This window comes from Salmo salar, chromosome ssa27 (assembly GCF_905237065.1).
Source record: "Salmo salar chromosome ssa27, Ssal_v3.1, whole genome shotgun sequence".
NCBI lineage: Eukaryota > Metazoa > Chordata > Actinopteri > Salmoniformes > Salmonidae > Salmo > Salmo salar.
In genome coordinates, this window is record NC_059468.1 from 9,200,225 (window position 1) to 9,225,693 (window position 25,469).

The following is a 25,469-nucleotide window of genomic DNA, read 5'->3' on the forward strand; positions in this document are numbered from 1 at the left end:
GAAGTTGATTTAACAAGTGATAATCAATAAAGGATTATCGCTTTCACCTGGATTCACCTGGTCAGTCTATGTCATGGAAAGAGCAGGTATTCTTAATGTTTTGTATACTCAGTGAATTTCACAATAGCGTCCATTAGTGAATTAAGGTCTAAACGAGAGCAAAACATGACCAATGGGTCTCTGTAGCACCACCTAGTGCTTTTGTTGTGAGTCTGATTGCTCTACATCGAGGTTGAACTTTGCCTTTTGTGTCATGACATGCTCATTTTTCTAGCGAACCGATAGCAATTCCTGACTTGGGGGATAGAAGAACGACTTATAACAAAGTCTTGCAATATCTACCTACAAATAGTGAACTAATTCCAGATCAATGTACATTCATTTCAATTTGAGACATTGAATTGCATTCCAATTGTTTTCCTAATATGATGTGGTTGTTTTTCCGAATTCCAGATCTTTTCATCAGAAAACTTGATCAAATGTTTTTTAATATCTATATTGTTTTTTATGTAGCAGATGCACATACACATGTGATGAGTGGTAGCATTTGTTTGTTTGGGACCCAGGACAGCGATGTACAGCCTATAATATAGTATAGAGTAAAATATATGAATGCATTATCAAACAGGACTGGCTCCTGCTGGAGGGAAAATTATAACAAAATAATATTTGTAGCTTCTTCTATAATCATATTAGGTAGAATAGTATAGTGGTGTAGTTTTATTAACTCTATAGTGTGAAATATAGTAGGCCTATTATGATTTGGTGTGAGAGGTTGATTAAGAGAGAGAGAGAGAGAGGTGAAAGGGGTAGCTATAAGAATTGTATAACATTTTATGTTGTCAATGAAGTATTATCCTCTGTTGTTTTTCCTCATTATACTACTCTGCTAAATTGAGGTTTCCTTTCAGAGAGCCATGTCTTGACTAGACCGTGAATGTTATTGAAGTTGAGGACGATTGTGGTTTTCTGTAGCTAAAGTGAGATTAATTGATTTCCTCAAGCTCCTTTTATTGCTTTCACTTGTTTCTCCTCTTGCTTCCCAACCCCGGTATCCTACCTTTTGAACTTTATTGATCATTTGTCTTGGTTTGTCTCTCAAATCCCCATTAATGTAATGTGGGGCAGACTTGTTCTACCTGTCTCTTCTCTTTGCAGGCCTCGTTTTTCACTCATTCTCGATTTCTTTCCTCTTTTGTGAAGGCGCTTTCTTAGAACCTGTCTTTGAGCTTATTAAAATGAACTGTGCCTAACAACAGTAGCAGAGATCAAAGCTATTAATTATTATTAAGATTATTATATAATTCTTATTGTTGTTACTGTTATTATTAGTGTAAATATATTACCCATATTTACCACAAAATCAACGATTTAATGGTAATAATGACAATAATGACATTTTCTTTTTGCTAAGCAATGCACTAATGAATCTGAAGAGATTGTTCATACCTGAGATACTATTTGTTTTTGGATCGATGCCTGGGGGTTGCTGACTAACGTCATTGTTCTACAACTAATGAATAAATCCTAGAGGTAAATCTGTGTGTGCTTAATGTTTGTGGTCAGATGTCTGTCGCACACAATCGCACACCCACAATCACACACGCACGCACGCACGCACACACACACACACGCACACACGCACACAAACACACACAAACACACCTACCGCTGATGTCAGGACCTTTTAGAGCTGAAAAGATCAACATGGCTGAACTATATGGAGATGAAATCCTGTTTGCACACTGGTGTAGAGAATGAATAGCAGGACTGGAAACTGACATACTCAGTATCTTGGTAATGCCCCCTGCTATTGTGGTTTAATCCAAAGCTCTGCTTATTTAAAGCCATAAGAAATGTAGCAGTTCCAAGTGTGTGTGTGTGTGTGTGTGTGTGTGTGTGTGTGTGTGTGTGTGTGTGTGTGTGTGTGTGTGTGTGTGTGTGTGTGTGTGTGTAATGGTGTTAATGGGTGTTACGATGTTTTGCGTGTGCGTGTGTGTGTGTGTACTGTGTGTACTGTGTGTACTGTGTGGACCAGAAGTCTCCACAAGAATAGTAACAAACAAAAATTTGACCAACTGGGGACAACGAGATCAAATGTTTTGTTTGTCCCCACGAGATCAAATGCTATTTCTAGGGGGTTTAGGGTTAAGGTTAGAATTAGTGTTAGGGTTAGAATTATGTTTAGGGTTAGGAGCTAGTGTTAGGTTTAGGGTTAAGGTTACGTTTTTGGGTTAAGGTTAGGGTTAGGATTAGGGTAAGAGTACAGTTTAGGGTTAGGAAAAATAGAATTTTGAATGGGACTGAATTGTGGGTCCCCACAAGGTTAGCTGTACAAGACTGTGTGTGTGTGTGTACAGCGGTGGAGTTCGTGATTTGGAGGCCCCAGGCCGAGGCCAGTCTGAGGCCCCCATGGGTTTTATAGTAAAGATGTAATTTAAGAATGTATTACCTTTTAATGTTCCATGAACACAACCAGTCGTGACGTTTTCATCTGATTGTCAAATCACTACAAAGAGTAGGTTACCTTCGCACGGTCATCCAAAATAATTCCAGCATCCGAACAGTGCACTTTGCACCCGCCAACTTTCCTTTAATTCACATGGCTGAAACGATCTCACGGAGAAAGCATCCGAGCGAGTGAAGGCCATACTCTTTTTGGCCAGACAGCGTCAGATACATTGGCTACATATAGTAAGACACAGGGGCGCTATTTCACTCGCTCGGACGCTTTCTCCGTGAGATTGTTTCAGCCATGCGAATTGAAGGAAAGTTGGTGGGTGCACAGTGCACTTTTCGGATGCTGGCATAATTTTTTTTTTTTATTATGACCAGCTCACAAGTCCACTTGTGTGTGTGTGTGATGGGAGAGTACAGATTACACATTACCTATATAGAATCACCTTTGGATATACTGGAAATACAAAGGAAAGCCATTAAAGTTTGCAGTGAACAGCTATTTCAGGCTCGTAATATGTTTTATGCCCATACAAATCTAATTCAAATTCTATGAGTAGGCTTACTAAGACCGTAGGGTGAATTCAATGCATTGTCACAATTAAGTGTTCATACCCGCGCAACTAGAAATCCCTGCCTTAGCATGTTTCTGTTAGCTGATACATCGTGACAAAATACACCATATTACCAAGGATTGTTCTATCTGTGATATTAACAGTGGTGACCTGTTTAGCAAAAAAAGAGTGTGCAAAGCTGTCATCAAGGCAAAGGGTGGCTACTTTGAAGAATCTCAAATATAAAATGTATTTTGATTTGTTTAGCACTATTTTGGTTACTACATGAGTTGAATGAGTAGGTGTGTCCAAACTTTTGATTGGTACTGTATATATGTTTTTGTTGTTGCCTGTTTTGCATGTTATTTTGGCATTAATACGTGTCACATATCAGTTTCCAAACAAGGCAAAAAAAATCATCATTGAGTTAATAAAGCTGCATACAAACATGGTCTCTTTTTTGTTTTCTTGAGTAAGGCAGCTCCAAAATGCAGGTGTTTCAGCCTAGCTCAGTTTTTTCTGTGGCGGTGGGGCAGCCAGCAAAAAATACAGAGTGTATGGGTTGGTAATGCTCTCTAGTTGCGCCATGATTGGCTTAGTGTTCTGTCACTCATGGGACACTACATGACCGCAAAATCTACAGGGAAAATTCAAGTCCCGTGGGTGCTGCCATAGAGTTACATTAGAAGTGCCCAGATAAAATGAAGTCAAATCATGTTATATCTACTGTTGCTTTAATTGGACTGATCATGTCAACATCATACTTTCAAAATCTAAGCTTGCAAACTAGACAAGCAGTTGTCATCATGCATCACGTCAACAATCTACTGGCAAATCCTTTTCAATCCATATGAACAGAAATGATAAAGAAAACGTATTGGTGCTCATCAGCCATTGGACATAAACATTACACAGGAAGTTGGAAATCACATATTCAACAATGAGTGGTTTGGAAGGAATCAGTGGCTAACAGCAAGCGTTGCAAAGCAATCACTAGCCTGCTATTCAAGGGAATGGGTGTGTGGTCCAGGTCTGGGTTTAAAGGTTTCTTTTCCAAGCTTAAAAAGATAAACATTCAACACCATGGGCCAGAAAAAGTTGAATACATTGGCCATGCTGTCAATCCAGCATGATTTATTCCTCGTTCAAAACAACTGGAGACTTGGAACTAGGAAATCTCCGACTTCAGTGAGTTCTGAAAAAAATGTACTCTGAAAAAAATTAGCTTTGACTGGGAAAATTTGCTTTGAACGGTCATCCAATTCGGAATTACAACTTGGGATATCGGGCCTCTTTCTAGAGCTCCGACCTGAAGATCACTGATGTCGTGATTTGACCTTGTTTTTTTCCGAGTTCCCAGTTGTTCTGAAAGCATCATAAATCCAGAGAATGCCAGACTTAGATAACAAAGTTTGATGACAAACATGGCCCACAAGAACAGCCGAGCCACCTTCCAGTTCAAGTGAGCACAGCACAACAAGGTGTGTCCAAAAATGTCTTGTATGCTGCTGCATAAATTATGTAACATGCCAGGGAGATATGTATACTGTAACTAAGAACGTAATACACAGTGTATTTTGTGTAGTAAGCTGTTAGTAGCCCATGTGCCTCACTGTAATAATTTGGTCCCTTTCACCCTCATAACTTCGCCTACTGTTGGGGAATTATTTTGTAGTACTATTAAAACTCTTTATATGAATGGGAACAGTTCCATTAAATTAAAGCATGGCACTTCTCCTAGATTTGATTTGAAAAGAGGAATTAGGCAAGGTTGCCCAAGTTCGCCTTACCGCTTCCTGCTTGCAACCCAACTTCTTACAAGTTTTGTTAAATCCAGCGATATAAAAGGGATCTCTATTGCTGACAGATATTATCATAAGTCAGCTTGCAGATGACACCACTCTCTTTTTGAAAGATGCTGACCAGACTCCTAGAGCAGTCGATGTGATAAATATTTTCTGGTCTTTGCCTAAACTTATAAAATGTATTAAACTAAACTAAACTTATTAAAGTGTGAATTGTTTGCGGTTAAAGACTGTGTGATACCTTCTATATGCAATATTCCAGTCAAGGAAAAAGTAACATACCTTGGGTTTATCATATCTAAGGATCAACAGGAAAGATGCTCATTCAATTCAGAAAAAGTTGAATCATTGGTTGCAGAGGGATTTATCCTTGAAAGGTAGAGTATTATTGCTTTCTCAAGCTGAAGGTAGCTCCAGACTTACTTATTTAGCCCATTCCCTACATCTTGACAAGCGGTTGACCAGATGCTTTTCAACTTCATCTGGAAAAGTCATACACATCCTATTAGGAAATCTGTCGTTATGAACACATATGAATAGGGTGGTCACAATTCTTTTGATTTTCCAACTTTGAATAATAGTTTTAAGATGAATTGGGCTAAACACTTCTTAAAGAATCCAACATCAATTTGGAATTTCATCCCTCATTATATCTTCTCCCGTTTTGGTGGCATCAATTTTCTGTTACTTTGTAACTATAACATTGATAAGATTCCTACAAAATGATCTGCTTTTCATAGAGAAGTATTCTTAGCGTGGTCGTTAATATATAAATATAATTATTCCCCTGCATAGGTATTTCATTTGGAACAATAAGGATATTTTGAATAGAAAATAGTATTTATTTTTTAAGAACTGGTTTAATAATTATTGTCACGTCCTGACCAATATTTAGGTATTATTTCTATTATATTTGGTCAGGACGTGGCAGAGGTATATTTGTTTTGTATTATGGGGTTTTGTGTGGTGTAGTGGGGTGTATTAGTTTGGTATAGGTTCAAGGTTTGTTTTTCTATGTGTAGTTTTGGGTGCTGGACTCTCAATTGGAGGCAGGTGTTTCTAGTTGCCTCTGATTGGGAGTCCCATAAGTAGGTGTGTGTTTGTTTGGTTTTCGTGGGTAGTTGTTTTTGCACTGCGTGTTGTGTGCCTGCAAAACTGTTCCTGTCGTGTATATTGTTTTCCAGTGGATGCGTTACTCCTTTTTTGAATTAAAACATGAGCATCCATATTCCCGCTGCAGTTTGGTCTATTCAACACGGCTCTTTTTGTGACAATTATAGCCTGCTTGTGAGTTAACTTTTTAATGCAGAAGGATTGTTACTCAATTATGAGGATTTTTTATCTCTTTACAATATCCCTGTTACGCCTAGAGAGTTTGCCATAGTCCATCTGGAACTCTCATGTTGTTTACAGGTGTAACCAGACCTCACCTTCTTGACCTACCCTCGCTTAATCCAGTTGACTCTCCAATAGGGAAAATATGTTTCTTCTTGCTCCCTCAGAACAACAGATCTATACGTGCTTTATTTCAAAGGGACATTGTTTCCATTCCTTATTTCACAACTTACTGGAATACATTCATCAATGATATTTGTTGGAAAAAAGTGACCAAGTGACCTGCTTGTTAACAAGGTCAAAGAGGTTTCTTACAGAATGATCCATAAGTATTACCCTGCGAATCATTACCTGAAGAAACTCAAAAAAGACATTAACTGTACTTTTTGTGTTGAGTGTCCATAAACAATTTTTCATTTATTTTGGCATTGTCTAGATGTAAAGAAATTATGGAAAGATATTCATAGTTTTATAATTGTTCATATTTTTGATGACTTTAGTTTTTTTATGGGAGAATGTGCTGCTTAGTTTCCTTAACTATAAAAAGGATTAAAAAAAAACATTTTACCTCATCCATAAAATTGTACAAATGGCAAAATGTCATATTCATAAATGTAAATTCACTAATAAAAAAACACTCTTCTGTGTTTTCTATAAGGAATTTGAGCAGTACATTAAGACCATTCTACATTCTTCTAATAAGAAAGCTGTTAAAACAATCAATATGTCTGCATCTTTTAAGGTCTTTGTATGATCTGTAATTTGTTATACCCCCTAGAATATGTTATCATTGTCTGTTTGTATACTTCTTGTATCAATACTCGTTTTTCTGCAATTAAAATAAGGAACTCCCCCTCCCCACTGTTCTTCTGCAAAGAATAAGGCGACAGCAATCAAAGGTGACATAAAAAATAATATATATATATTTTTTTTAAACACTTAGCCTACTGTTCTGACTTGGTGGTGCATGTGTAGCCTATTAGCTGTTTTTGTCATACTTGAGTAAAAGTATAGATGCCTTAATAAAAAATTACTCAAGTAAAAGTGAAAGTCACCCAGTAAAATACTACTTGAGTAAAGTCTAAAAGTATTTGGTTCTAAATATACCTAAGTATTAAAAGTCAATGTAAAAGTATAAATCATTTCGAATTCCTTAAATAAAGCAAAGCAGAAGGCACCATTTTCTTGTTTTGAAAATGTATGGATAGCCAGGGGCACACCAAAACTATGCATTTGTGTTTAGTTAGTTGCCAGATCAGAGGCAGTAGGGATGACCATTTGTTCTGTTGATAAGTGTGTGAATTAGACCAATTTCCTGTCCTGCTAAGAATTCAAAATGTAATGAGTACTTTTGGGTGTCAAGGGAAATGTATAGAGTAAAATGTACATTATTTTCTTTAGGAATGTAGTGAAATTAAAGTAAAAGTTGTCAAAAATATAAATACTAAAGTAAAGTACAGATAACCCCCAAAAATGACTTAAATTAGTACTTATTTTTACTTGAGTACTGTACTCCACTGCTGATGCAAATGGTTGCCCAATCAGGCAGGCTAGATGCAGTTATTTCGAAATGAACATGCATTCAAAACGCCAGGCTTTTGAGCGGTTATTCAAACAACATAGGCACTGCAGTTTACAGCCTAGAGTTTTGTACTCACATGAAAACAATAAGATTCTTCATTATGTTGTGTTGTTGTAGCCTAGGTAGGATACATTTATTGTCCCTCAAAAACGTAAACAATAGGGTAGCTTTTTGAACTGCATTCTCGGGGAATAGGAGACTGCGCACTCAGCGCAGCCTCGGGAGCGCACATAGTTTTGGCTAGGCTAACTATGATCAACTTAATTTCTTTCTCTTTGTAAATTGACTGGATATATTCACTGCGGTATGAAGCCTAACATTGAGTTCATGAATAATGGGCTAATATGCATACGCTTCTAACATAGGCTATATGTTACATCTCCAGCCTGTCTGTCTTCATTGTTCTGTAGTGCAATTATGCTCCTGGCCTCCGCGCTGCCATGGTTATTCCTTTTAAATCGTGTGGAGTTCCAGGAAAAGACACACTACAAAAAGCTTGTTGGACACTTATTTTGATTTCTTTAGCCTATTAGCCTATAGGAGAGATGTTCTTGCTTGCTGAATGTAAAATAGGCTACAGCATTAACGGGCTGAGAGTTGAAAAGAAGAAACCCATATGTTCCGATAGTAGGCCTATCTTAACACCGGGTTACATCCTGACAAAATAGAACCTCTGTCACGACTTCCGCCGAGGTCGGTACCTCTCCATGTTCGGGCGGGGTTCGGCGGTCGGCGTCGCCGGTCTTCTACCCATCATCGATCTACTTTTCATTTTCCATTTGTTTTGTCTTGTCTTCCCACACACCTGGTTTCAATTCCATCATTACATGTTGTGTATTTAACCCTCTGTTCCCCACATGTCCTTGTCCGGAATAGTTTTTTGTATGTGCTTGTGCACGTTATGTCTGGTGTGCGACTGTTTTTGTACCCATTGATTGATTGTTCTGTTTCCAGTGGTTTTATTATTAAACTGCGCCGTTGTAAAAACAGTTTTTTGCTCTCCTGCATCTGACTTCTCTGCCGCCAGTACGCACCCCTTACACCTTCACCATGAGTGGCCTGCTAATGTACCTTTCTGGACCTTCTAAACTAAAGAGAATAGACCCAAACCGATCCAAACAGCTGCATAATGAGGCCTAGACTGTTGGCCTATGCAGTTTTTCATCATGAAACAAAACAGGATGTGTGCGTGGTTATTAAAATTACCCAATATATCACTGCAGTTTACAGCCTATGAACAATAATTGTGTATTCACTTGATAATAATTGTCTAAAAACTTAGGCCTAATCAATAGTGGAGCTTTGCGTGCCCAGGGACCACAGAGTGCAGCCTGGAGGAACTTCATTTCATAATCTGTTCATTTATTTTTCTTGCACTTTGCCAGGTAAATATTTAGCCTATAGTCCTAATATTTAACTAATAAATAGCCTAATATATAGCTAATATTTCGCTTTTTACTTCGGGGTCACATCATTAGCCTCTCTCTTCCAGCTGCTACCGTGCGCAACAGGCTATAGACTACGCAAGCCTCTCCACAATAGGCAATTCCTCTTCTCGTGAAATCCCAGGAAAAGCTATAGGCTACAAAAGATATAGGACATTTATTAAAATATGTTTTAATATTGGGCCTAATAGCCTATTCGGGGAACGAAGAAGGCTTGCTCTTGCTATTTGCTGAATGTATAACAGGCCTACATTAGGCCTGCATGTTAGAAATCACTTGCAAACCACTTGAGCAACGAGGCAAATACATGCTGTAAAAGATGCGCTGGCTAATGGGCATTTGTTGTTGAATTGCTACATTTAAATACGAGTTACTATATTGTCATTAGGCCTACATGTACATTTAAGTATTATTTGCAGTTGTCACTATGACAATGAATACACCCTGAAAGCACTGAATGTGCCTTGTGGCCCCCCTAAATGTGGAGTATGAAATAATTTTTACATAACGTATTTTTGCTATCGTTCTTTTTTTACATCCGTTATTAGACAGTGGCAACGCGGAACATGGTCTTTTGCCTGCTAATGCCTGCAATGCAGTGAAGAAAACGATATGACAACAATAACGTCTAATGTAACTGGCCCCTCTAACAGTACAACTGGCCCCAGCTTGGCCCCCCCCCCCAGTTGAAATGGTCTAGAACCACCACTGGGTGTAGGACTGTAGAACGATACATCAGAAACTTTCCTCACGTGTGGATGCTCACCAACGTTTTATAGTTATGTAGCCTATAGTTTATCATTAGAGTTATCGTTATAGTTATTGACTTGGTGGATGGCTCAGGCCTTAACTCTGACACAACACAACTAACGTTATTATCACAACAGAACTAGCCTACTAGTAAGTCTAGCTAACGTTAGCGTTAGCGAACTTGAATGAAATACATAGAAAATTACGCTTGTACAGTCACATTTATAATTGTTTATTTGACTTGTATACTCTATAAATTGACTCTTTCAAATGATTTACTCTGGCAAGTTTGCCACCAGCGCTGCAGTAGGGAAGTAAAGCAGAAGTCGAATCCATCACTTCCGTTGTTTGGCTTTGCCCATAGCAATGTTCGAAAATGAGGTGGATACATAGAGATCCTATTAAATTACTAGAGGGGCCAGAATGGGGTGAAAATGGCAGCCATTGTTCTAATTGGAATGAATGGCAGTAGAGGCATAATCCTAAATTTACTTATGCAGGAACATCAAAGTAAGGCATGTGATAGATCAGATATTGTGTAATAGAATGATTGTCAACCTACAATATTCTCATATAATTATAGATACAGTTTATACAGGTTTTTTAAAACCAATTTTCTATATAAATAGCCTGTAACATATATGCAAACAGACCATAAATGTCTCAATTTCGATTATCTTGTAAAACTGTGAGTGCTATTATATAATACAATATAATACTTGTTGCAGTTAAAACTTGTCTAAGTCCTACCATCAACTGATTTCATCCAGTGTATGGCTGTGGATTGACTGTATTGTTTTAATGGAATGTTGGCATATTGGCAGTTAATTAGAAAAAGTTATGTCTTTCAAACTGTCAGGCTAGCTGACAAACATCGGCATACAGTGCAGATAAATTCTTCAAATTCATTATTTGACACAGTATTTTATCACAGCACTGCAAGGCATGGTGTAACAACTCCAGGACCAAAATGGCTGACATTTATACCATCATAAGATGGTTCATGTAGGCCTAATAAATCCATTTGAGACTGGCATTACGTTCATAGGCTTATAACCCCCCTCTCTAATAAACCTTGATAAATTAGCCAATAAGATTTTTTTTTTAAATCATAGCCTATTCATTTATGCAATAATGTTTATTATAATGGCTAACATTAGGTTAAGGAATTAAACATCTGATTTGACCTTTATTCAAAAACACATTTTTCACTCACTGCACCCCCCCAGCCCCCCCCAAACTCCCACCACATCCCCCGACGTTCATCCTCGCAATATTTACCATTCATTGTCACGTCTCTTGTCCATGCCTCGCATACAGAGTCCGTCCACCGTCACCACTGCAGAAGTTCAACAATTACAGGTAAGACATTAAGCAGAATAAAGATTGTATACAATATATATATGATATGCTTCCCGAAAGTTATTTTATATTTGCATGATAAAAAGAGGGATGTGCGTGTTAAGTCTGCAGAGCAAGTCCAGGTACATAATTAGCCTAGTATTCGTTTTCACAATATTAGCCTACATATCGAAATGCACATACTGTAATTATCCTACATGTTTTTTTTAAACAATATTGCATTGAAATAAGAGTTATTTATTTCATGTTTACACAGAAATGTAGGCTACTCGGTACAATTCCAGCTATGCCCAAATCAATAGCCTTGAGACTATTTATCTCAGCAAAGTATGCAAATATTCCTAGCGTACATCAACTGTGTTCAGGCTGAAAAGAGACTACTAAAAAGCTGTTAATAATTCAACATCTAATTTTAAATCAGATTTTTTAAAATCAGATTTGGTCAGGTTTCTTAACCTGGCATGCCTCTCTCTCTCTCGCGCTGCTGGTCTCACAAGTGGTAGATGTTAATAAACAGATGGAATTGATCTTAGCCTAGAAGACAGAGGAAGCGCTACGTTTAGACAGACCTCCACTTGTAGGTTATCTATGTCCATGTACATTCATCAGCTAATAAATGCAATGGTTTTGCTTCCGCTTTCTATGATGCTTCAGTATACAACACATTTTCTTACCCCTTCAGCAGCAATTGGTTAATGACCATGAAGGCAGTTTGCTTAGACAGGATGTGGTGCATTTACTTTTGCAGATAGCGATAGCCTTATCAATGCAATGGTTCTGCTTTATGATTTCATGCACACACGCAAATACGCACTCATGCACACACGCGCATACACAGTAAGTATTCCCGAGCTACTTGCCTCTCCTCAACTTTTGCCGCACAGTTCTTCTTTACTGACAATACACTTTACATACAGTGTGCAAATCAGGGGACATGTCAGGATTCAGACCGAAGATAAGGAAAGTGTGTATCTCTGTGTGTGCTTCTGAATGTACGTGTGTCTCTGTGTGCACAATGTGGAGAAGTGCAAGTAATATCGAGGTTATCCTCTTGTTGTTTAGCCCATACTTTTTGTTCACTCTGCATTGTTGTAGTCTTACAGAATCTCCCCAATCACCCATCATTTAATGCCACATGTACCCCAAAGCTGTACATTCATGCATTTCAGTATGTGGTTCTGGTTTGTCCGTGAACTCGATATTTTCCTTTATCATCATTCTGTGTTGATGTGTTGCCAATGGCAAAACTCCATATCTGTCCATCTAGGTTACTTGCTTTCTAAACAGTACGTACAGAAACAACTATAGAAACAAAAACCTTCTAATGGTTTTGATATGGAGGAAAGTCATTTTTGTGTAGAATTTAAACCTGTTGCAGTAGATTCAGGTATGGATTGAACTAACTTTGCTTCTTGAAACTGGGGTAGAAATCGTGAGTCATAAACCACTGTCTGATGACTATCACCTAACTTTTGGGCTGTTATACACTGCTCAAAAAAATAAAGGGAACACTAAAATAACACATCCTAGATCTGAATGAAATAATCTTATTAAATACTTTTTTCTTTACATAGTTGAATGTGCTGACAACAAAATCACACAAAAATAATCAATGGAAATCCAATTTATCAACCCATGGAGGTCTGGATTTGGAGTCACACTCAAAATTAAAGTGGAAAACCACACTACAGGCTGATCCAACTTTGATGTAATGTCCTTAAAACAAGTCAAAATGAGGCTCAGTAGTGTGTGTGGCCTCCACGTGCCTGTATGACCTCCCTACAACGCCTGGGCATGCTCCTGATGAGGTGGCGGATGGTCTCCTGAGGGATCTCCTCCCAGACCTGGACTAAAGCATCCTCCAACTCCTGGACAGTCTGTGGTGCAACGTGGCGTTGGTGGATGGAACGAGACATGATGTTTGCAGGAACTGCTGACACACTCCAGCCACATGAGGTCTAGCATTGTCTTGCATTAGGAGGAACCCAGGGCCAACCGCACCAGCATATGGTCTCACAAGGGGTCTGAGGATCTCATCTCGGTACCTAATGGCAGTCAGGCTACCTCTGGCGAGCACATGGAGGGCTGTGCGGCCCCCCAAAGAAATGCCACCCCACACCATGACTGACCCACCGCCAAACCAGTCATGCTGGAGGATGTTGCAGGCAGCAGAACGTTCTCCACGGCGTCTCCAGACTCTGTCACATGTGCTCAGTGTGAACCTGCTTTCATCTGTGAAGAGCACAGGGCGCCAGTGGCGAATTTGCCAATCTTGGTGTTCTCTGGCAAATGCCAAACGTCCTGCACGGTGTTGGGCTGTAAGCACAACCCCCACATGTGGACGTCGGGCCCTCATACCACCCTCATGGAGTCTGTTTCTGACCGTTTGAGCAGACACATGCACATTTGTGGCCTGCTGGAGGTCATTTTGCAGGGCTCTGGCAGTGCTCCTCCTGCTCCTCCTTGCACAAAGGCGGAGGTAGCGGTCCTGCTGCTGGGTTGTTGCCCTCCTACGGCCTCCTCCACGTCTCCTGATGTACTGGCCTGTCTCCTGGTAGCGCCTCCATGCTCTGGACACTACGCTGACAGACACAGCAAACCTTCTTGCCACAGCTCGCATTGATGTGCCATCCTGGATGAGCTGCACTACCTGAGCCACTTGTGTGGGTTGTAGACTCCGTCTCATGCTACCACTAGAGTGAAAGCACCGCCAGCATTCAAAAGTGACCAAAACATCAGCCAGGAAGCATAGGAACTGAGAAGTGGTCTGTGGTCCCCACCTGCAGAACCACTCCTTTATTGGGGCTGTCTTGCTAATTGCCTATAATTTCCACCTGTTGTCTATTCCATTTGCACAACAGCATGTGAAATGTATTGTCAATCAGTGTTGCTTCCTAAGTGGACAGTTTGATTTCACAGAAGTGTGATTGACTTGGAGTTACATTGTGTTGTTTAAGTGTTCCCTTTATTTTTTTGAGCAGTGTATTATCATTACAAGGTTCCTACTGCAGTACACTGCATCATTTGATGAATGATGCCTCCATTACATCATTTAATATAGAAAAAAGTAGCATTTTAGGTAATTACTGTAAACATAACTGTATTTGCTGCTCATGAATCATTCTGTATGTACGTTTGCATCTTATGATAAACGAAAAGTATGTGGACACCTCTTGTAATGAATGGATACGGCTATTTCAGCCACACCATTGCTGACAGGTGTATAAAATTGAACACACAGCCATGCAATCTCCATAGACAAACATTGGCAGTAGAATGGCCCGTTCTGAAAAGCTCAGTGACTTTCCAACAAGTACGTTTGTCAAGTTTCTGCCGTGCTAGAGCTGTCCCCAGCCAATTGTAAGTGCTCTTATTGTGAATTGGAAACATCTAGGGGCAACAAGGGAAGTGGTAGAACACACAAGCTCACAGAATGGGGCCGCTGAGTGCTGAAGAGGGTAGCGTGAAAAAATCGTCTGTCCTCAGTTGCAACACTCACTACCGAGTTCCAAACTTCCTCTGGAAGCTAAGTCAGCACAAGAACTATTCACCGGGAGCTTCATGAAATTAATTTCCATGGCCCAGCAACCACACACAAGCCTAAAACTACCATACGCAATGCCAAGCTTCGGCTGGAGTGGTGTAAAGCGCAGTGGAAACTCGTTTTCTGGAGTAAAGAACCACACTTCACCATCTGGTAGTTCGATGGACGCCAAAAAAACGCTACCTGCCCGAATGCATAGTGCCACTGTAAAGTTTGGTGGAGGAGGAATAATTGTTTGGGCTGTTTTTCCTGGTTTGGTCTAGGCCCCTTAGTTCCAGTGAAGGGAAATCTTAATGCTACAGCTTACAATAACATTCTAGACGATGCTGTGCTTCCAACTTTGTGGCAACAGTTTGGCGAAGACCCCTTCCTGTTTCAGCATGACAATGCTCCCGTGCACAAAGTGAGGTCCATACAGAAATGTCTTTTAGAGATCGGTGTGGAAGAACTTAACTAGCCTGCACAGAGCCTTGACCTCAACCCCATTGAACACATATTTGGGATGAATTGGAACGTCAAGCCAGGCCTAATCGCCCAACATCAGTGCCCGACCTCACTAATGCTCTTGTTGCTGAATGGGATCAAGTCCCCGCAGTAATGCTCAAACATCTAGTGGAAAGCTTTCCCAGAAGAGTGGAGGCTGTTATAGCAGCAAATGGGGGAACAACTCCATATTAATGCCCATGATGTGTACCAAAGATGCTCACATACAGCATATGTTAGCTCAACTACATAATGATCCTGAAGTGCTTGTCATCACCTGAATGCGCTTGATTACTTCCTTAATTGAACAGTACACTAGGGTTCTACATGTTTTATCATGGCTTTGAAATGACTCACTCTTTAAAAAAATATATATTATATTGAGGTCTTCAGCATCAGTATTTATATTCGGTTTAATCGCGGCAAAATCCCCTCAGCTGTTTCAGCTGCCCCTCACCCCCCCACTCGCTTCTCACTCGCCGTGTTCTGTTCCGTCCTAGACTTTGGAATGTGCTGTTGCCATGGCAATGGAATAGAGCACGCTCTCTCGCTTCTTTCCTGTTCCCTCTTGCTTTATATATCCCTCTCTATCTCTCTCTAGGTGGAATGTGGAAACAGATCAGCTTCTTTCCTTTCGGGTTGGTCATCGCATAATGTACAAACCCAGTTGTATTAATGATTCATCTTTTTGTAAGGTTAAGAAAGACCATTTTACTTGGCTTCCCTCTCACATCACATTAATTTCTAAAATCCTTTCTTTTTTTCTTCTTATTCTTCACCCCACAGGAGCAACGCTGAGACGCATGCCATGGCCACTTACTGAGAAGAGGGACGGAACCTCGAGTTGTGGATCCACGTTCACATAGAGACGGAGGTAGTGAGAAGGGGAGGAACACGGGAGCAGAGAGAGAGAGAGAGAGAGACAGGGGAACGAGGAGGGAAGAGAGGAAACGAGAGAGGAAGAGCTGTCTATGGATGCGGCTTGGACAGAGGGGACTCTGAATGCGCACTCTTCACTGACGAGGAACAGCAAGCTGCAGACATGGAGGCAAAAGGCATTGGCATGCCCCAAGGTAACACACATTTCACTAGAAACACACTTCACCAAACACACACACACACGCGCACACACACTTAATGTTGACACTTAACCAAAGACGCGCTTAACAGATGCCTGGATTCAAAAGGAAACAATATGATTTACCCAAGTAATTATTCTGTAACTAGACTAGACAGTTATACATAAGTTTTTGTTTTTTGCCCTTCTCAAAGGGCTTTTGTATTAAAACAATTACAAGTCATCAGAGAGACAAAGCACTGACAATGCCTTTCTAATTGTCCCTCTGGGATTAATTAAGTCTTATTGAATTGAAATCGACACACCAGGTTTTGGACATCCAGGTCAATAACAGGTCAATTGCGGTATATCGGTTATTTCCTTTCAAACACAGACAAACCCACACCGTTCAAGAGGATATTCTTGATTTGTAGCTTTTCGGGCGTCTTATCCATTTCACCAGCTCTTCTCTTTCTCAATCCCTCTCTCTCCTCCCTCTCTCCGGCCCAGTCATGGTGTGGTGGGAGAAGGGGATCCAGGTTGTCCTCACCACTTTGGGGGCGTTTGCAGCCTTTTCCCTGATGGCGGTGGCCATCGGGACGGACTACTGGCTGTACGCACGGGCCTTCATCTGCAACAGCACGGCCAACTCCTCCCAGGACGACCCCAACAGCAAGGACAAGAAAGACCCTGGTGCCCTCACCCACTCTGGCCTCTGGAGGATCTGCTGTCTGGAGGGTAAGGGGAGGTCTAGATGTGTGTGGGGAGGGGGAGGGGTGATGGGGGATCAGTGTATTTCCAGGGTTTTGGTGGGGTCAGATGAATGCCTCAGTGTGTGTGTGTGTGTGTGTGTGTGTGTGTGTGTGTGTGTGTGTGTGTGTGTGTGTGTGTGTGTGTGTGTGTGTGTGTGTGTGTGTGTGTGTGTGTGTGGGTGGGTGGGTGGGTGGGTGGGTGGATCACTGTGTTTGGCTCAGTGTGTTTACATATTTCCCCATTTGTGTGTGCACGCGCATTTATGTGCACATACGTGCGTGTGCAGGTGTGTGTACAAGAGTGTGTGTGTTGTGCAGCCGGTGAGCAGCTCAACCATGAAAGACACGGTTCGACACAGTGCGACCTGGAGTACATTTAGAGGACATTCAATGGGCAGTGGCAGACAGTCAGGAGAAAAAAAGGCACATTTCAAGAGCTGCTTATCTAACATGATCAAACATTAGCATTTTTACCCTATTGTCATCTGCGAGAAACTAGTCTTGTTGAGAACCATGCGTGACAATGACTTGATTTTGAAGGTTTGGCTACGCGAGACCAGCGAATGCCAAAGAGGACAATTGTGACCGACCGGTTCGATTCAGTCTTATGTAGCAAATTTGAAATGGTGTGTTTTTTTCTTTTACCTTGGATACAAGTAGAGACTCAGAGCTAGAAAATAGTTTATCATACACTACAGTTGAGGAACAATGGGAATGTAATTCTGCTTTGAAAGTTGATAAACTTGTAACCTCACTTTTGAGAAAATGGCCTTTGAATGTTTTGGTACACTTATTGAAGAGCTCTTCTTTGTCTACACCGATTCAGCATGGTTCACACCCTCTTAAGCTTCAGCCCCACCCATCTCTTTAAGGGTTGATCCGAGCGTTCTGTCCAACAACAGCCGCCGGGCACCCAAGCTAAATGGCTAACGTTGGCTAGCTTGCTAGCTACTTCCAGACACAAATGAGAGAACACCTCACTCTGACCATTTTACTCACCCTAGCAGAGCTGGTTAGGCTGTTTTCATGTTATCCAGAGCATTGGTAGCTCAGACGAGAGTGCTCTGAAATCGGAGTAGATAGCCAGAGTGAATTTATCAGCTACGTCTATCAACAGTTGTCGCAGTGACATCATGAACATTCTGTTGAAATAGTTACTTGCATAGTGGAGTCTTTTGTTTAGACATATAGCTAGCTAGCTAAACAATGAACCATAATCCCAACTCATGACTTTACTACCCTGCATGAATCTGTAGGTAGCTAACCAACCAGTTCAATGTTAGCTAGCTAACATTAGGCTATAACTAGCAATGCAAATGGCTCTGAGATACAAATAATATTACTACACAGATCATACATGTAACGTTAGCTAGTGAGCCAGACAGCTAATGTTATCTAGCTAGCTAACAGTACACCTTAACTTGAAATGAAAATGACTTTCTGACTCAATTTGAAACGTGTAATATCAGAAAAAGACTCTCTTACCCGTATACATGGATGGACGCTTCTCCCTCTCTGTCACGGATGCCATGGTTGCCCTTAGTTTGAAGATGTAATCCGGAGACAGGTGTTTTCTGCATCTCCTTTGCTACTGTATCATACTCTAATTCCACCATGCATTCCACTGATTTCAAAACTCGGTCCTTGAGAAAGTGGAGAGCAACACTTACGCAGTTCTACTACGCAATATATATATTTTTTAAAACCACGTTAGACAGAATTACCTACACATACTGACCAGCTTAAATAGATAGAAGCGTGCTACATGGCAGACCAACCCAAACTCATCTCTCGGCGTGTCAAGCCATTCATTATCTCAGCCAATCATGGCTAGCGGGAAGGTTGCTCACTTTTTCTGTGGCTAAACCAACTAGGCTCGTAAATTAACAATTTTATTCATATTTACAGATGGTATACACATTTGATATTAAGGCACATGAAACTTCACATGTTCCAGAAGGAATTTCTGGCCAAAAAATGCATTTTGATCAAAAAAAATGTTTCTCTCCTGTGAAATAGTGACGCGCGACATACGCCTAGTTTCCTGAAACGAGTCAGAACTATGAGTGATGAGTCATTAGTGATAGTCTGATGGAGTGGTTCTCCATTTGCTACCTACAGTAAGTGATAGACAGCAAAAGAGGACAACAACAGCCATTTTATATAATATTTGTGGCAGATGCTCAACATACTGATTACAGCTCCTTAATTATTGATGAAGTCTGTTGCTTTCTTCAGAGTACAAAGGGTTGTTTGTGGTTCATTTGACTGTCATAATCGACTTGAAAAGGGATTCAAATGAATACTTAATATGTCCATACACCAAGCCCCAGATATCTGTCCTGTCCTGTTTCTATCTCTAATAGGCTCTAATACCCATCTCTCTCCCATATTTCTGTATTTCTCTCTGTCCATCTCTGTTCTCTCTTTCTGTCCATCTCCCTCTCTGTCCATCTCTCTCACTCTCTGTCCATCTCTCTCTCACTCTCTGTCCATCTCTCTCTCTCTCTCTCTCTCTCTCTCTCTCTCTCTCTCTCTCTCTCTCTCTCTCTCTCTCTCTCTCTCTCTCTCTCTCTCTCTCTCTCTCTCTCTCAGGGCTGAAGAGAGGAGTGTGTTCTCAGATCAATCATTTCCCGGACGATGCAGACTATGATCAGGATGCAGCAGAGTATCTCCTGCGTGAGTAAGGGGACGTGGGATGCAGCAGAGTATCTCCTGCGTGAGTGAGGGGACGTGGGATGCAGCAGAGTATCTCCTGCGTGAGTGAGGGGACATGGGATACAGCAGAGTATCTCCTGCGTGAGTGAGGGGACGTGGAATACAGCAGAGTATCTCCTGCGTGAGTGAGGGGACGTGGAATACAGCAGAGTATCTCCTGCGTGAGTGAGGGGACGTGGGCAGTGGGAGGATGTCACTAGAAAGATGTGATGTCGAATTGTAAAGAAATCCTCGGGAAACAGAATTAGTGAATGCCAACGTACAAGGTTATGAGTTAGCTAACTCATTCAGTATCTCTCATTTGCCAGAGGGAATTATGACAAAGGAATAGGATATTCCAATCAAACCAGAACATCGGTTGGAATAAGAATGTAGGATACATTTAGTCATTTATGAAAGGTGTTACAAAATAAATGCTTAGTTTGGCATGTTACTCTACCCCAGATGGTGACAATGTCACATACGCAGCCTGAAAGCAAGGGTTGGAACCAGTTCAGGGAACAGAATCAAAAACTGGAAAATAACACAATTATTTGAGTAACGGAAGCCGTGATCTGTACTGTTCCAGAAGCATGGGAACCGGTTAATAACATTCTTTTACATTCCGGACATTGTTTTTCCCCAGTCCACAACAAAGCCCCTATGTCACTCAGAAACGTATTCCAGCGTCTGCCTGGCAGCTGGAAATCTTTACCAGTGGGTGTGCGTGTGTGTGTGTGTGTGTGTAGGCTACCTGCATAGGTTACTGTAGCCACCTGATGACGTTACAAGCATGATTCAGAAATTGGGGAGACATACTATAGTTGTCACATTGGATTTATTAAGTACAGAAAGGTAAGACGTGTTTTTAATTCTAGTGCTGCTCTGCACACACAAGCTTGTTAGCTAGGTACGTTTGCTCCGGTCCAACATTAAACCAACTCAGAAGTTCAAAAACATTCAAGTTCCTCCGTAGAGCTGCTCCTCCGTAGGTATAGCTCTGTGGGCGTAATTCAGATAAAGCATCATAACAAGATGCTCAGCGCTTCAAGGCAAGCTCCCTCCATCCTCTCTTGCGTTGTCCTCACCTGCAACATTTCAGTTGCGTCTGGCGCCTTACACTGTGACTGGCAGCACAGTGTGTCTGTGTTTGTCTTTCATTATGATTAAACCATGCTGTTACGGCAAAATATAATTAGCCCTTTGTGACTTTCATATACAGATTAAATCGTTTACCTGCTCGTTTAGCTGCTCTATCTGCACTGGTTGGTGAAGTAATTTAATCTACAGCTAAATGGTTTTTTTTGGGGACTATTTTAGAGGTTTAAAATGGAACAGAAAGGAATAATATAAACCGGTACTTTTTAGGAGGCTCAAACCGGTCCAGAACTTTATTTTGCTGGTCGGAACAGTGGAACGGAACTAAACAATTAATGGTTCTGTTCAGAACGGAACGAGTGGGAAATCATTTCGGTTCCTACCCCTGCAAGTCATCTTCACAACTTTATCTTTAATCGTTCATCTTTAATATATGCATTTGCTAAGCTCAGCAGGTTATGACACAATAAGGTTGGAGTGGCTTCCAATATTATCAGAGGATAGGAAGTCCTATCTTAGCAAAGTTCCAGGTAGAAGATACCCATAGGCATAGATCTAGGCTCAAATTACCCTCCCCAAATCACAACTATAACCATTAACCACTGTCAACAGTAAACTGACCTTAGATCAGCAACTAAGGAACATTTCACCACCCTCCGTCTGCAGGTGTTGTCCGAGCCTCCAGTATCTTCCCCATCCTGAGTGCTATACTGCTTCTGATGGGAGCGATGTGTGTTGCATCCAGCAGCTTCTACAAGAGCAAGAGGAACATCATCCTAGGAGGAGGCATCCTGTTTGTGGCTGCTGGTAAGGCGCTGGAGTCTTGTTCTTGACAGTTTCTCTATTATTCAGTACACATGGGGCTGGTTTCCTGGACACAGATGAAGCCTAGTCCTGGAGTTCAAATCATGCTCAATGGTGTCTCATACTCCTTTTTCCTCTTGGTAAGATGGAATGTTCTCAATGGTCACTGAACTCGAAAAAGAGGGTTATTGTTAAGGCTAATATAATTATCCAGATCATTTCATCCATCCATGATATTCACCTTTGTGTTGTTTTTCCCTCCCCATAACTCGTTTCATGTTAATGATGTTGGTTGCGGCTTAGATTTCCCACATGTAATTTTTTATTTAACTACGCAAGTCAGTTAAGAACAAATTCTTATTTACAATGACGGCTTACCGGGGAACAGTGGGTTAACTGTCTTGTTTAGGGACAGAACGACAGATTTTTACCTTGTCAGCTCGAGGATTCGATCCAGCAACCTTTCGGTTATTCCCAACGCTCTAACCACTAGGCTACCTGCCGCCACATACAGTATATCATCCCTTGAGTGGAGACAGGTCAATGACGCACGACACAACAGAACTAATAAAGATTGTTTATTTAGTAATATGCCATATATTACCTCCTAAGTGGAGATATGGGTCAATGAGACATAACACAAGAGAAGTAATCAAGTTGAGATGGTTCGTTTAGAGCCATTCCCCCACCCCCCTATGGAAAAGCTCAGAGAAAAATCAATGGCATATTATACTGAACAAAAATGTAAACACAGCATGGAACAATTTAAAAGATTTTACTGAGGTTCCAGTTCATATAAGGAAATCAGTCAATTGAACTACATTTATTAGGTCCTAATCTATGGATTTCACATGACTGGGCAGGCATGCAGATTTGGGTGGGCCTGGGAGGGCATAGGCCCACCCACTTGGGAGTCAAGCCCACCCACTGGGGAGCCAGGCCCAGCCAATCAGAATGAGTTTTTCCCCACAGAAGGGTTTTATTAGAAACATAAATACTCTCAGACGATCCCACAGGTGAAGAAGCCGGATGTGGTGGTCCTGGCTGGGCTGGTGTGGTTACATGTGGTCTGTGGTTGTGAGGGCGGTTGGACGTACTGACAAATTCTCTAAAACGACGTTGGAGGCGGCTTATGGTAGAGAAATGAACATTCAATTCTCTGGCAACAGCTCTGGTGGACATTCCTGCAGTCAGCATGCCAATTGCACTCTCCCTCAAAACTCTGTGGCATTATGTTGTGTGGCAAAACTGCACATTTTAGAGTGGTGCACCTGTGCAATGATCATTCTGTTTAATCAGCTTCTTGATATGCCACACCTGTCAGGTGAATGGATTATCTTGGCAAAGGAGAAATGCTCAATAAAAAGGATGTGAACAAATTTGTGGTCAAAATTTGAGAGAAATAAGCTTTTTGTACGTACGAAACATTTCTGGGATCTTTTATTTCATCTCATGAAACATGGAACCAAGAATTTACATGTGCGTATATTTTGTTCAGTACATATTCCAGTCTATATCTCACTTTTTTTACACGTCTCACCTCTGTCTGTCCCCCAGGCCTGAGCAACATCATCGGTGTGATCGTGTACATCTCTGCGGCGCTAAGCGACATCTCGCCCAAAAAGGACGAGGACAAGAAGTGGCATTACTCGTACGGCTGGTCCTTCTACTTTGGAGGCCTCTCCTTCATCCTGGCTGAGATGGTGGGCGTCCTGGCCGTCAACATTTACATTGAGAAGAACAAGGAGCTGCGCTGCCGCTCACGCACCGAACTCTTCAAGAGCACCACGCACGCCATGCTCCGCTTGCCCAGCTACCGCTTCCGCCGGCGCTCTCGCTCCAGCTCGCACTCTACCGACCCGCCACGCTCCCCCCGTGACACCTCACCCACAGACTCCAAGAGTTTTGCATTACCGCCGTCTGCCCCGCCTTTCTCTGTGGCCACCCTGCCCAACCCGCACCATGCTGGTGGAGGAGTAGGGGGCGATATCTCCATGTATACCCTGACCCGGGACTCCAAGATGGGGAGTCTTGGTGGCGGCGGGCCCCCCCTCTATGGCACGGTGGACCGGGCCTCCCTCTACCAGCTGCACAGCTACTTCCCCAATGAGGAAGTGGGAGGGATGATGAGCGGTACACTGCCTTCTCTCTCCAAGTCCAACCTCTCTGCGGCGGGTCAGAATGCCGCAGTCGGCGGCACTGCCATTGCGCCCCTGAATACCTTGTCGTCCTCCGGTCCTACCCCCCAGCAGCCACCTCTGTCCACTGGCACCATGGAGAGAGAGAGGGGCATGGGCACCCTGGACCGCCTGGGGGGAAAACGGAACAGGGACACTGACTCGGACACGCTGAACAGGAGAACCACGCCAGTGTGAGCCTTGGAGATAGGAGCAAGAGCCATGGAGGTGCAGGGCCATCTCAGTCTGTTTTTGACTACTATGAATATATCTATTCCACTGACGAGAATATCAAATGTATTATTAACAACATTATTGAGTATATATTCATTTTGAAATGCACAATATGTCTATAGTTGTAAACTTTGGTTTGTCTTATCATTCTGAGTGCTTGATTATCATAGCCAATTTACAAGACTGTAAAGATGGTAACTTCTTGAATATTATCACATTGCTGTTGTTTTATTCTCGTAATCGTAAATGAAGGGTAAATTTGTACATTTTGAACTATGATTTTTGTATTTTTGTATTTCTTTAAAGTTTTCATTGATTTCTAGCTCCATCACATTAAATCTGATGTCGTCATGCGGGAAGCATGTGCGCAAATTATGAGTGTAATATTGTATTTGTATTTTATTTTAAATATATTTTATTGGATTATTATTAATAATAATATTGTTACTATTATTATTGTTATAATTATTGTTATCATCACATTTTTAAGGCTATTATTTTTGTTTGTTAATACAGGTATAACCAACATAGCCTAGTCTGTGTTTTTTATTCTTCATGACAAGTGTATTAGATTATAGGCTTTATTTTAGTGATGGTATATACTGTATTCTTAATGTTTTTCTTTAAAGCAGTGATTCTCAACTCGTGGATCGCGACCCAAATTTGGGTCACGGGAGGTTTTGAATGGGTATACCCATTGTAACTTCTTGAATATTATCACATTGCTGTTGTTTTTATTCTCGTGTCTGAGTATAAAATAAAATAATTAAAACATTTACTTAAACGACTAAAAACCAGGTAGAAAGTGATGAACTAATTTAATCTCTGAACTATTTTTCTTCAATCATAGTATTTTCAATATAGAGCTAGCAGTGCTAATCAGCGAATTTGGTTGATTTTTTGGACTCAAACCAGCGAGTTTATTAACATTCTTCATCAAGAATATGGGCAAATTTGACAAATTTCCTTTGATGTATAATTGCTACAATTACAATCAATATGGAATTCAAAAATAGTTTTCCAGATTGCATTTTCACATATTTTATTTCGCAATGCAAATACTGGGTCACGACTGAGACAACCTGGTTTAATTTGGGTCCCGAGGAAAAACCAGTTGAGAACCACTGCTTTCAAGATCCTACCTTCGGGTTAGGGGGCTGAGATCCTGTGATCCTGTGATTGAAGAAGACAACAATCTCTTCTTAATAAATGATATTTCTACTCTAATACACATTCATCAAACTAAGGACATTTGTGATGGGTAAGCAATACAACATTCTAAGCCTGAAAAATAAATACAAAATAAAACAAATATATTCAATAAAGTTATATA

At 41.1% G+C, this 25,469-nt stretch overlaps 1 protein-coding gene across 4 annotated transcripts; it reads left to right on the plus strand.

Annotated features, from left to right (window-relative positions):
• LOC106588443 (voltage-dependent calcium channel gamma-4 subunit) lies at positions 1 to 25,469 on the plus strand. 4 transcript variants are annotated; one of them, XM_045709619.1, is made up of 6 exons: positions 1 to 800; positions 16,222 to 16,390; positions 16,885 to 17,112; positions 19,722 to 19,805; positions 21,588 to 21,728; positions 23,283 to 25,469. In XM_045709619.1, the coding sequence occupies exons 2-6, from the start codon at positions 16,360 to 16,362 to the stop codon at positions 24,098 to 24,100; spliced, it is 1,302 nt and encodes a 433-aa protein (XP_045565575.1). In that variant the 5' UTR covers positions 1 to 800; positions 16,222 to 16,359; the 3' UTR covers positions 24,101 to 25,469. The 4 variants fall into 4 exon arrangements, with proteins under 4 accessions (XP_045565575.1, XP_014032926.1, XP_014032925.1 ...); XM_014177451.2 differs by lacking the exon at positions 1 to 800 and adding an exon at positions 11,204 to 11,290 and having other exon boundaries at positions 16,104 to 16,390; XM_014177450.2 differs by lacking the exon at positions 1 to 800 and adding an exon at positions 15,847 to 15,955 and having other exon boundaries at positions 16,104 to 16,390.